Source organism: Mastacembelus armatus, chromosome 3 (genome assembly GCF_900324485.2).
Source record: "Mastacembelus armatus chromosome 3, fMasArm1.2, whole genome shotgun sequence".
Lineage (NCBI taxonomy): Eukaryota > Metazoa > Chordata > Actinopteri > Synbranchiformes > Mastacembelidae > Mastacembelus > Mastacembelus armatus.
This window is the reverse complement of record NC_046635.1, coordinates 9,606,569-9,620,367: the sequence shown is the minus strand read 5'-3', so window position 1 is coordinate 9,620,367 and position 13,799 is coordinate 9,606,569. Positions and strand designations below refer to the sequence as shown.

Genomic DNA, 13,799 nt, shown 5'->3' with positions numbered 1-13,799 from the left:
GATAGGCTGACTTCTAATTTCCCATCCACTCTGCACTGCACGGGAAACAAATCAAAAGTCGAGATTGATAAAAAAGAAAATGACTGTGACACACTCCAAGGAGTCCTTTGAATATCTTAATCACAGACACACTAAAAACAAGACCCCATCATCACACCAAATAAAACATAATAATTACAAGAGGCAGGCAGGGAAGTGAAATGCAGAGAGAAAACATGTTTTTGTCATTCAGCCGGTAGTCCCTGAGACAACAGCTGTTGGATGCTGCAAATACTCCTGAAGTCTCCATAATCATGGCGTTATTGAAGTGAGGACAAAAAGGGCACTAATTGCAAGGGAGCAATCGGAACGCAATAGGTTACACACTCGGGTGATGCCGCACAATGCAAACGCTAAAAAGGGAGCCGGGGTGAAAAAAACATTCTGAGCACAACAGTGCGTTATCGCTCATTTTCAGGCAATTACCTTTCCTCGTTGTCAACAGTTTTAATAACCTCTACCATTTCCAGAAGACTTTTTGGTGCAGTTAAATAATTCCAGATTTTTAATATGTAATTACTAGTGCTGGTATGCATAAATTAAAAGGTCCAGCTTCTTGAGACATGTCAGTGTATTGTGGAACACCTGCACCTCGTGGTGGGTTTTCTTTAACTGACACCTAGTGATTATTCCACTTGGTGAACATCTCTGTTAGCCCTCTTTAGACTATCCTGTTTGGTCATGTAAACAGTTGCTATAAATATTGTGCAGGTAACCTAGATGAGACGTGCTTCATCTGAAGTTGTGACAGAGAACACAGCTCCAACATTTCCTTCTTTGCTTCCATCCCAATTTCCTTCTTTCTTACTGTATCTCTTTTACTGAATCTCTGAACATAAAGGCATCGTCTGCCTGTTTGTTGTTACTCTTGAATGGGCCATTAGTCAAGTGTCTTTTCATAAATAGGAGTTTAAGAAGATGACTTTATGTGAGTTGGATCCACAATTTTATCACCATTTTTACCATTTTTTGGTACTCTGTTTCCAGCACATGAATTTATGTTCTCTTTATTTATCCCATTAACAACTAAAGGTTGCAGAGTTTAACGCCAGTTACATCTAACCCGAGGTCAAAAATATTTATAAGTAGGGAAAACAGATGCAACGTGCAGGTAACTTTTGGAGTGTTTTATCTTTTTCCTCAGGCAGCTAAACATGCTGACCTGTGTGACCAGGAACTCTCCCCCTATTCGTTGCCTTTTATCTGCACTGACCAACGTGTTAATCCCACAGCGTTGACCTGGCCATTCAGAGAAGCCGTATAACCACGCAGCACCCTGACCTCTCTAAATAGGACACGTGTCTATCAAGCATATATGAATTAACCATCCCCAAGAGGCTTCACCTCCTGAGCTGAGCAGCATGTGACCTCTCCCAATCCATTTTACTGCAGCACTCTGTGGCAATCAGGCTTGAATTATTAAAGTGAGCAGTGAGCAATGATCAATTCATTGCGGCCCTTGCTCGTCGACTGCCCAGCCGTACTTCAGCAGAAATGACATTGAGAACAGTTGAGTATGCTTCCAGACAATGCACATAAACGTGAAATATGTAAGACCCAATATGTCAATAATCATAACTGTACAGGCTGAGGCCATGTCCAGGCTAATCCCACGGAAATGCTGGAAGATGACTGTGGGGTGAGCAGGCCCCAGTGCTATGATTCCTCACAAATGCTTTCTTGTGGGAAAGAGCAGGAGAAGTTGAGAAGAAGTTATATAATATATGTGTCATGCACATTTATGTCTTGAAGAAACATGTAGAGGACATGGTGCAGGAAAGGCCAAGATTCATAGTCAAATTCCGTCCTCTACACAAATTAGAAAGGGTGGGGGACACAAACGTAAAGAAAAGTTGAAAGAGATTGCACCAAAGTATGTAACTACAAGAACCTGGAAGTAGGAGGAGAGCAAGGGAAAAAAATCCAATCAAAACTTTGTGAGGAGGAGATGAGGAGCCAAGATAAACCAGTACTCAGAGCCCCCAAAACTGCAATCTCCCCTTAAGCCGGAGAGTGGCAGCTGGCAGAACAGCTGGTGAATAGGATTAATGTCAGAAGAATGAAATAAAACTCAACATATGTCCGAGCCTGAGGTGTTGGGACTGTGCGTGATTGTGCCCCCGATGGATGCCATGTGTGCAGCTGGAAGGAGCTGCTGTGCTGCACTGCTCTCTACCCCACAAGGTCACTTTTAAGAACTAGGACCATTAAATGCTTGGATAGCAAAATGAACTTTCCATTCCCTCTCCTCTCCCCTTTGCTTTAAAGTCTCTATTCAGGTAGCAGAGGGAGTGTATTGAACATGATTATCAATACAGTGCACTCTAAAATTCATCAGGTAAACAAACCATTTCTACATTGATTTAATTAAGAAAGACATATAAAAGCACATATAAATAATAAGCTGAACAAGGTCATAGAAAACTGGATATATTGAAACTGAGCAAGATAAACAAGTGCTGTGTGTTTTTTACACAGTTATATATGAATTAATAATAATCAGCCTAATAAACACTTTAATAAAGGCAGTGCCTTCAAATATCTTAAGTGCAACATTTGGTTCATTTATTTTGCGAAGTAGATAAAGGCATTAAAAAGCAAAACAGTTCAACAGTAACAGCGAGTAAAAAGAAAAGTTTGTCTGAGTGTGTGCAACCATGTGTGTTTGCTTTACTACAAAGAAAAAGTAGAGGCCCACTTCTGGAATCTGAGCTGATGCTGATGAGAGGATCAGCACTCGTGAAAATGAACGTTACGATTAGAAATATGTGGACTTGATTTCAATTTATAATTTCCATTTGATGTTGGTAATCATTAGGGTCCACACACTGTAATAAATTATAATAATTTCACACAAAAATTAAATTACTGGGTACCTTGCATTGAAGAGATTTTTTTGGGTACCCTGCAATTTAACTGTCAGATATAAACTTGCCTGTTACTCAATGCTCGAAAACATTCACATTTATTCATCTATGTTAAATTAATAGATGTGTGAAGAAAACGTGGAGTACTGTGATCATGGCTGTTCAGTGTGATTTAGTAAATTAATGGGTGTCTGACTCTACAAGGACAAAAAGAGACTTAATAGGATCCACATGAATGCATTACAATTTGCAGTGAAGCCAAGGGTCTAGTATAGACATTGAAACTTTATTTCATCATAAACGCTGGACGACAGTGATGCGCTTCACAGATTGAACCATAAGATGATATATTAAAAAAGCACAAATTGCAAAAAAATACATTGGATAATATACTGTACATTTGGTTATACAGCATACTGTAAATGTGTTGAATTTTGTGTGTGTGTGTGTCTATGAATATTTTATCACTGCTTGCTTTAAATAACTGAAGTAAGACTAGAGCTTACTTACAAATTTTGAATGAAAAACTATTGCTCATGCTTTTCAAACGATAAAGTAATTTGTTGAACCTCACAGCCAACTTTGTCGACTAAGATCACAGAATCCAGGATGCACGCACACACACACATGCACACACACTCACACCTGTTTTTGGGACTTTTTACATTATTTGTACTATAGGAGAAAAAGGAGAAACAAAACAAAAACCTCTTCCTCTTGAAATGTTTCAAGAATTAGTCATCTTTTTTTTTGCAATGTTTTGTGACATGTCATATCAAAACTTTTTACAATTTGTCATCTGATGTTCTTGGAAGAAATGGGTTTATGCATTGTGATGTTCTGGGGATGTAATGGTAATGTTACTTTCAGTCAGTTGTCTTTTGTGTTGGCATCAAAAGTTCCAGGATTATGTAATGTCAACAGCCAACCATCTAAATCTTCTAAACCCCAATGAATAGTGTTTTTAAAGCGTCACTTGCATGGACACTATGTGGACAATCTTTCCCTCTAGCCAAGAGATAACATTTACCCCTACAGTCTAAAAGTAGTAACCATACACAACAGAAATTGATGACAACTGTAGCCTCAAATATGTAACTTATAAATGTCACAAGTGCAGGACAAAAATGAGCTTAAATTATCACTAAAATATGTTTTTAGCTTTTGCTGACTAAAAAAAATGAAATGACAAAAATGTATATACATTTATAAAACTAAGTCAAAATCAGGTGTCAAAATGAACAGTGTTTACATTGATTCAACCACATTAGAAGCTGTAGTTTTCTTTTCAGTCACCCCATTCCCTTTCAATGGAGCCATACAGACTGAGACCTGCTGGGCAAAGATAGATCAGAAATCATAGAAATTTGCCTCTCATGAGTGACTCAGCTCATTGGTCCAACTCACAACAGGGAAGCTAACAACAGGCCTACAGTATGGGCTTTGTTAAAGCAAAGTGCCACCCACCAAGAAAAAATGAAACAGAAGGAGAAAAGAGGAAGATGAGGTGTGGGAAGTAAAATGTTTGTATGGGATTTAATGACAAAAGGCAAACAAATTACTAACGCTGATTTCAAATAATAGCATCACCCCATTAATTGAATGTCATGATATGCAATTGACAATGTAGCGTTAAAGCATATTAACCCCTAATCCAGTGCAGACTTTTAAAAAAAATCATACTGGGGGTTCTTCCAAAGAGAGATGACGTTCATCAAATGATTATCACCACTGGCGCTCAGGCTTTGCAGTGCAATAAAACACATTTCTATTCATTTCTCCTGACATCCTCATCATGTCTCCTGGCACATGTAATGTTATTGAACAAGGAGAAATAAAACGCACTGAGTGGGAGGAAACATCAGTTTAATCACTACTGATTAAATTTTCTCTTTTTAAAAGAGGCGTCACATCAAGGTTTGATGCAAGACATTCATGCTGACTGTTCGGGAAAACAATGCAAATATGTTAATAGGCTGCATCTACGCTAGTTGTCATGTTTGCGTGTGTCAGGGCGGATCTCTTGGTTGGATGGCTGACGTACCGCTGACTTACAGAACAAGGTTGCAATGTGCTCTGAAATCATTAGCAGGCCAGAGGGGATGTCTGTGCCCAGGGTGTGTGTTACACACACTATTTTGATCCGTGGTCAGATGACACCAGCTCTTTTGTCAAGTTATGTGTGGAGAATGTTTGGGAGCTGAATTCCACAGATAGGACAGTGAGACTGAGCTGGCACACAACTCTCCCAGTGTAACCGATGTTCACATACGAACACACACACACACACACAGCAGGACACATGTGCCCCCCCCCCCATGCTGCTGTGGAATAGCCCCTGTCACAATGTCCTTCTTTATGTTAATTTTAACCGCACACCAGGCTGTTATTTCTCAAATCTAGGGTTCACGGCCCAACGACAAATATAGCAGCAATAATGGCTTTAGCCTTCTTATGTGTCAGCACTTCACCAGCTCTCTGCCCCTCCAAATACTGGGGTGTCACAAACAGTCTAGCCATTACAAACTGCTGCTGATTTCATTACCTTGTCACTTACATACAATACAATACAGAGGTGTATCTGTTTTGTTTCTAAAAGAAAAAGCAGTCATTGACTGTGTTTATATGTTGTTTATTATTGCAGATGACATGGTATGTGAGGACAAACAAGCCTCTGTGCAACCTTGGCTGTGATTTGTCTGTCAGAGACACCCGTTTCCTCCTATTAAGGGGTTCCTGTGCAGCCAGTAAGCCAGGATCACAATGGGAGTTTTGTGCTGCATGGGTGCAGGGGAACACACTCAACAGCTGAAACCCGGGAAGATGGCCCCTGGAATGCTCTACAGCAGTTGCTACTGTTGACTAATCGGAATATGAGAACTGGGGAAGGTGATCTTGAATGCAAAGAATGGCACATTGAAGAAGCAGCTGCTTGTTTTGTCATCTGAATGACCAAGACAGCAGAAAGGGTTTCCATTTTGAATGGAGCAACAAAATCTATACCTTAGCTTGTGTAAAGTGAAACCTGTGTCGGCCTCCATCGTCCTATGGGGATGTGCCTGTGTTAGGTGAGGGCTCTGTTTTGGAACAGATAGTAAATACATAATTCAGCAGTGGACCAGGCACTCTGTGCTCCCTATTCCCCTCATACAGGCACTCCATTTAGCACTGGGCTCTGATCTCTGCCTGGCAGAGCAGCAACTTTGTCACTGGAGAGTAAGACAGGGTAGGAAACAGAAATCTTCGACGAGAGAGAATGTTGATCTGTCTCAGGTAAGGGTTGACAAGATGGAATGAAAAACAGAAAAGGGGAGAGAAAAAAACGAAAAGAAGGGGAAGTGAAAACAGGAAAAGAAGGAAAAGGATAGAAAAGTAGCTTTAGGGAGGAGTGCGGGGCAGAATATCTTTTTGTGAAAGTTCACATGTCAGCCTGGCTGGCTGCCCACGGCATACAGCCGAAAAATCTATTTAACGTCTGCTTCACAGGGTGACAAGAGGGTTGATTGGCAGAGAGCAGAGAGCCTCTTTTGATCATGTGTCCTAACAAGCGATTCCAGCTCATGTCTCTTCAGCCTGAACAGATCTACATTACCTATTCAAACAAAAGTGACAGACCAGAGCACTGCTCCGCTGGGCTGCTGCACCACGCCACAGGCCAAGAAAGAACACACACACATCACACACATTCAGAGGAAGGCCCCCACACAGTATATACAAGTATACATACACACACACACACACACACACGCACTAACTGCAGTGCATCGACAATTTGATCAAATAGATTACTGGCATCAAGATAAGTATCTTACTGAAATCATGTTGAGAGAATAAATAACAGATTATTAGAAGAGATAAGGAAACAGTGCACAGAAGAAATGCTGATTCTTGACTGATGTTTGGCCAGTGTGTGTGTCCTTCCAAGAGGGTCCCGGCCTTATGCTGTCCTATAGGAAGCTGCCCTAAGAGACAGTGTAAAGCTATGTGTGAAGACTGTCTCAAAATTTGCAACCAAGGCAACTGGATTTCCAGGCTTCATTGCATATGCATAGAGCCAGAGTCTCATGCTCAGATCATTATAACAAAGATTCCTATTAATTAGGTGGGATAAAGCAGAACCAGATGACATGGCAGCTGGGATGAGAGGAGAAGGAGAGAAGGGAGGGAACTTAAAGAGGTGGGGAGAAAGTGCATCCGTCTGTTTGGTGGGAGGAAACGGGTATTTTTTTAAATAAAATATAATACTGGCTGCATTATATGTAATATACCTTTCAAAATGTTTTTAAGGCTACAATTACACTAAATACATTTCCAAAAATAAATTTGTTGGTGCTATTAAGCACCTGCAGGCAATTTCCTCCACAAACATCTGTGTAGAGACAACAGGGGATGTGACACTGACAGGGGACAGTGTTACAACAGAGTCAAGAGTTCATCAGCGCTAATCAGACCACAGGCTTAGAGCTGATCCTATTCTCTTCCAAAGCTTTCACCATCCTTGAATCTCATTACATGGCCTGTTGTAATAGAGGATAATGACCTGGGGCAGTGCACACTCAACCTACTGCACAGTCATTATACAGTGATAATACACAACCTCACCAGAGGGATTATACTTACAAATAGAGGAGAGGTGATAAAGGCAGAGGGAGAGAAAGGGAACTTTAAGTGATGATACAGAAGCACATACAATTACACACATATAACCTTATGCCCAAACACAATTAGTTCACAGACGCACACCATGTTGTGCTGTTTTATGTCACAAGCATTGGCTAGGGTACCTGCCACTGTAATAGAGAAATTCTTTTCTCAGGAGTCATTAAGTATTCTCCTCCTTGTGATTAAAAAAGGGGTTGCAGTTTGGCTGAATGGTACTGTATGCCCCCCCTTGCTGAGCTAATTAGTCATGACTGTCAAAGAGCTCCAGGTGTTGAATATTCTTCTTAGACCCTGCTCTATTCACTGCAACTGGTCTAAAAAAAAAACAACTTCTGTGCTTCTGTGCTTGTGGATACCATAGTACCATAGCTATTATGATCAATAAAAAGAAAACATGTAGAGAAAGACTGACTTGACAAATAAGAAGATTTTTTTTTTTAATTTGTTTCTGATCCATATCATTACTGTTACTATCATTACTGTTACATACCACTCAATAACCCAAAGATGATAAAAGACACATAACTGAATCCAGTTCCGTGCTGGTTGTGCTGATAAGGACTCAACAAGTAGATACTGAGCCCAGGAAAACCCCTAAAAGATAAGACAGGAAGCTGAAACTCAGTTACTCGTCCTTGTCTTGGGGACGATCATAAAGTCTTAACACACAAGTATTTCTGTGTTGACTTGCATGATATTGATTCATACTTTAGTGCATTATATAAAACTGTTCTAATTGCATGTGAATCAAATCAAGGTCACCTTGGCTTTTTATAATGGTGGCTATTTTTCTTTTTCTCCTAATACTTTATACTGACATTTTTAACTCTTGACAAGTGCTGTCTGGAGACTTATCCATAAATAATGCATTTACAATACCTAGTAAATAAACATGGGGCACAATCGTTAGCCCTGCTGGCAACTGGGCCTAATAGAGCTTTTACAGCAAAGGTGACTATTCAGCTAAATGCGGTGCTCGCTGCTGGGAGGACATTTTCATTCATTAGCACAGTCACAAGCACTTAAAGCACTTTAAGGACCAGAAATGGAGAGGAAAGGTGGAAGGATAGAAGAGGGTGAAAGGGTACAAATATAGAGAGATGGAGAGATGGAGGAGTGATGCCTACAATACTCAGCACAGCCTCTATTGTTAGAATGTTTATAAGGCATCATGTTCAATGAAACACACTGGCCAATAATTTTCTCTGAATTGAGACACAAAATAGTATCAGAGGTTTTGAGAATATTACTATTTCTAAAGGCATGCAGCAGTGTTTAAATGCGATTTCACGTTCCATATATGAGCTATTTACTGTGTAAAATATGTATCACAGACCATTTGTTTTCCCTCATCACTTGAGGTCACAGCATTTATCTGAAGTCCATCAGGACAATGAACTATCTTGACCAGAGAAGAATGGTAGCAGATGGTGAAGAGTCTCTGAGGAACTCGGTGATCCCGACCAGGCAGGCACCAAAGCAGCAGAATTAGACGGCAGTTGTCATGCTTAGATAAGCGATATATTTAGCTCATCTGTTGCTTGTGATACATTAGCAACATCATTAAGAGAACAAATGGCTTCTCCAACCTTCTTGTAGGTTATTTAATAGCTTAATCCTGCCCTTTTCAATTTCCAACCATGTCTCTCTCCATAAACAAAGACACACAATTATGATTTCTCTAAGGTTTCTGTGAGGTTTTTCCTGGCAGTTTCTAAGAGTCCCTCTCCCTCCGTTTTACAGTAATCGCTGATCATCACCACTGAAGCTTTGTCAAGTGCTCTCAAGAACGGAGTATCTCTCAGTTCCTGTAGCTTGGGGACAGCATACTGAACTTTGTGAGCCTCTTGTCTTCTGCTGTGTTCCCTGCTCAGAAACTAATTTCCTCCAACAAGGGAGTTTATTTTGGTGGCGATGATACACAGCACATGAGGCAGACCAAAACTCTATTATTAACAGGAGATTAAAACAGCTGTATGGCACTCTAAAGCCCCCTCTCCTCCCTGCACTAACATAAGGCCCTGGATTACAAGCTGCACTTGACCATTTAAATTACTGCAACAACCAGCCTTCACCAGCTGGGGCTCATTACCATAACACCCGCCGCTGCTACGGAGAACACTGACTATCTTGCACTAAAAGTCAGCTCCACAAAAATCAAGACACATATGAAACACATAAACACATATTTACTTTAGACTGAAAAATGTGGTAGCAGAAAGACTTTTTTTTTTTTAAAACAAAATTTCTAAATCTCCTGGGATCAATTGCAGACCTAAGCCAAGTGTCAAGAAGATCAGCAGCAACAATGCTGCATTTCCCAAATGTTCATGTCAGTCAGTGTGGAGGAAAACTACAGTTCTCACTTCTCTACCGTATTGCAGTATTATGAGTATTAATGATAATATTCATGAAGTAATGTAGCCAGTATATCTATCTATCTATCTATCTATCTATCTATTTGCTATATTGGCAATAGCAGTGGTCTGTGAAAAATGTAGTAGTTATTGATACAGTATAAAAAATGAGAAATGTTACATATCTACAAAGGTATTACCATAAGGGGTGAAACATGCTGGAATACACAGGGATATTTTGTATGTTTGATGATTCAAATTTTTGTCGGTCATTTTGATCCTTACCAGTGATCTCCCTTTATCAGTGCTCAGATGAATAACGACTGATTGTTCTATATTTTATTATCTAAATGACACCACAAGTAATGAGTCTCAGTATCAGGATGTGGCTAAATGATTATCTGGTGAGAGGCCTGTGATGCTCTGATACAAAGATCACCAAACGAACACTTTAAAAAGAAGTGGCAAATTATTTTTAGGCTAACAGAGGTCTAATTTATTCGTCTGATGAAGTGCTTAAGCTAAGAGCTCCCCAGACACTAAATGAGACACATGCATTCCCAAGGGGGTTTAACATTTGATTGGATGTAGTTATATTACTACAGCCCTAATTAAGAAGGGGGATGTGTTTCAGCAGCTCTTTCAAATATTTGTTTTTCCGCCATACTCTTGATAGACTGCAGGCTGTGGGAGGGAGAGACAAGCAGGGTGAAACTGGGTGCAGATATGACAGAGACCTAACAGTCTTATTACAAAAAAAAAAAAAAAAAAATCTCTCTCTCTCTCTGCAAGTAATTGTAGGAAAATAAAGATTCTCACATCTTAATGGTGCGCTAGTTAGCAAGATGAATTAGGCAAACGGAACAGTTAAAAATCTGTGAGGAGGGCTTGGGGTTGTTTGTGGATAACAAACTGATGAATAACTGCAGAATGAAAAGTGTTCTGTGTAGCAAAATAAAAAGAGGTAATGTTCCTGGCATCGGGTGAGCACTATGAGTTTTATAGTTAAAGAGTTTGCCTTGGCACAGAATAAGACCACACTTATGCTGATGTGCACTGCCACACAGTCTTTGTCACATTGGAAAAGGTTCAGAACAAACTGGAAACACAGTAACGTCAGTATTCCCAGCTTGTGTGTGCCTGTGTGAGACAGGAAAAGAGGACAGTCGGGAAAGTTGAAAATTATGAAAAGAAAGGGGAAATATTTGGGAAGATCAGGTGCGCTTAGGTGGAGAAAGGTATTCCTACACTAACACACACACACACACACACACACACACAGGGGGAGTCATACCGTCTTGCTCTGTCTTTGTCATCTCCTCCAGCTTCTTCTGCTTCAGTGTGTCCACTACGTCTGCCAGGCTTCCTTTGCGGCGCTCTGGAGTTCCAAACGCTGATCCACTCAGCAGGTCACTCCGCTCCCGGGCCCCCTCCTCCGGCTTGTGCGGGGAAGTGGAATTGTTCCGGAAGGAGTACAGGGAACATACTTTATTGCTGTCAGACTCCTGTAAGACAAACAAAAGTTAGGAGGGGTGGCAACAAGGGATTTGAGTTGTATTAAATGAGTGCATTTGTGTGTTCTGTGAAGGCTTTCTGACAGTTTTTCATTCAAATACAGTGATTGCGAGGTTTCTGCAACTCAGGGCTGTTTTGGCCATATCAAATGACTCCTCTCTGGCTTTCATACAGCAGCTTCTGTATCCTCAACAGAGCTAGCTGTGCTGTTAAATGAGATATGACAAGTGAAAAATTGAGATGAAATGATGAGGTACACTTTCTAAGGGCATATCCATAATGTGCTCAGGCTTTACTTTTCATCTGCAGAGACTACACAGAGAAACCTCCCAACTGTAATTTCTCAAATTGCTTTTGAGTGTGCGTTTGTGTTAGGGTGACTGCTGTGTAATTTGTTCATTTTCTAGTGGAGACCTATTCTCAGCTGAGTGCCTTGAGCCATCGTAAATCTGTGTCCTGTCTCAAGCTGTTGTTGTTTTTCAATCCCACCTGTGCATGGTTTAGTATTTAACTAAGGGTCCTGTCTCTGGCTGACTGGCTGAGTGCTCCCTGTGCACAAACAAATTCGTGAAGGAAATGTGGAGAAGAATGGGAGACAATTTGAGGGGGAAAGAGAGAGAGAGAAAACTCTGCACATGGGAGTGTACAGTCAGCACACAGGCTATGGCTGAGGGTTGCTTCTGACAGAAGGTGGTGTTAATTATGGTTTGTAGAGTCTGAGAAAGCAGAAGGCAGCTAAGCTGCCAAGAGTTTGCAACCTTTAACTGGGGAACAGTTAGTTCTGATTTAAACATTGGCCCTTATAGTGAAAAGAATAAACATGACACACATGTACAAAAAAATGACTACACACTGACTATGGAGAAGTAATCCTTAATCATCTGATTGTAGTGAATGGTTCAAATGATAGAACCATGTCTGGAGCCACTGACAAACTAAAAAGTCGGGAATGCGGTAAACCGGGCAGGAATGTTGACAGGGCCAATTTGTCATCCCTGCGTGGCATGTTGAGCCCCAGGCAGAGTTGCAGTGTTGTGTAGGGTGGTCTGGTACCAAGCGCCAGGGTGGCACGATCGACCGGCCTACTCTGCACCTCCCAGCCCTGTGCTGGATGATTATGCAGTGTGGCAGAGACAGTGAAGAGTGCTCAAGGGGAGTGGAGCAGTCCTGGGTTAATCAGCTGGCGTGGGTTCAGGGCACAGCCCACACAGATGCATGGCACAGAGATGGAGTCAGGTAATCAGCAGAGGCAACAATCTCATTCCTTTCACCTTATGCCTTTCCCTTTTCTTCTCCGTCAGCGTCTGTCATCCCTCTTTTTGCTTTTCCTCTTTTTTTCTTTTACTCATTTTTTACTCTCTTTTTTTTTGTGGCCTTCCTCTCACTTATTGTTTTAACCTATTATTCATTTTAAGTAAATTCTAACCATAATAAATCCAAACTGAAAAATATTTTCACTCCTAACAGTTGAGACTCTCCCTATGGCACAGGGTCAAGGCTATAGGGAGCAGTAATAGCCATCATCCATCCATTCATGATATGATGTGCTCAAATCAAACTCCTTTAACTGTGTTCAGACCTATATAACCCATTCATCATTCTTGATCACTTAGATGTAGAAGTAGTGTTCCTTATTTCAGTAAAAGATCTGCCTTAAGAGAAGACATTTGACCTATACTTTTTCTAAAAGTGTTGTTGACTCTATACTAAACTAATCAATCAACCTTTTTACTCAAAGGTTCATATTGTAAGATAAAATATCCTCTGCACGCGATGCTCCTGTTCATTCTTACACAATATTTGTTTTTTTAGGGTTTTTTTAGTTTTATATTAATTACAACTGACATAACTTTTGTAATTTATATTTTGTCACTATTTTTTAAGGCACTGTGTTTTTTACACAGGTGCTATAATTATTGGCAATAGTGGAGTACGATTTTGATCTCTTACTGACGTCCCATAATGTACTGTAGATAAAGGTGACACCTAAGCAATCCTTTACTTGTCAGTCACCTACACTGTCAGTGTACACACCCCAGAAGCCTGAGGAGCAGTCTTTTCATGTGTCTGTTTGCATGTGTGTTGTGCTACAATGCTGAGGTGTGGAGCGTCTCACTGGCCAACTGCAGAGGCCCTGTGGGTCTCTTTAGCACAGACCCGTCTGTCACAGACCACCACCTGCTTTCCATGTCTATAGCCCACAAGTGCCTGTGCTCTTCTTCGCTCCACTTATATTAAAGCAGCTCTGCACTTAGAATATATAGTGTGTGGGGTCTGGCTGCAGATGCAGCATATACATAACAAGAAAAACAACATGTGTTCTGAAGAGAAAACATGTTTCTTCAATACCAACAAGAAT

The 13,799-nt window shown here is 40.7% G+C and overlaps 1 protein-coding gene across 9 annotated transcripts in view; it reads right to left on the bottom strand.

Moving 5' to 3' along the window:
• Positions 1–13,799, bottom strand: part of sox6 (SRY-box transcription factor 6) — a 133,126-nt gene that overhangs the window by 72,185 nt on the left and 47,142 nt on the right. For all 9 annotated transcript variants that reach the window (XM_026320084.1, XM_026320090.1, XM_026320083.1 and 6 more), the window contains one exon: positions 11,220–11,430. In XM_026320084.1, the coding sequence (XP_026175869.1) occupies positions 11,220–11,430 (211 nt within the window). The remainder of the gene's footprint in view (positions 1–11,219; positions 11,431–13,799) is intronic.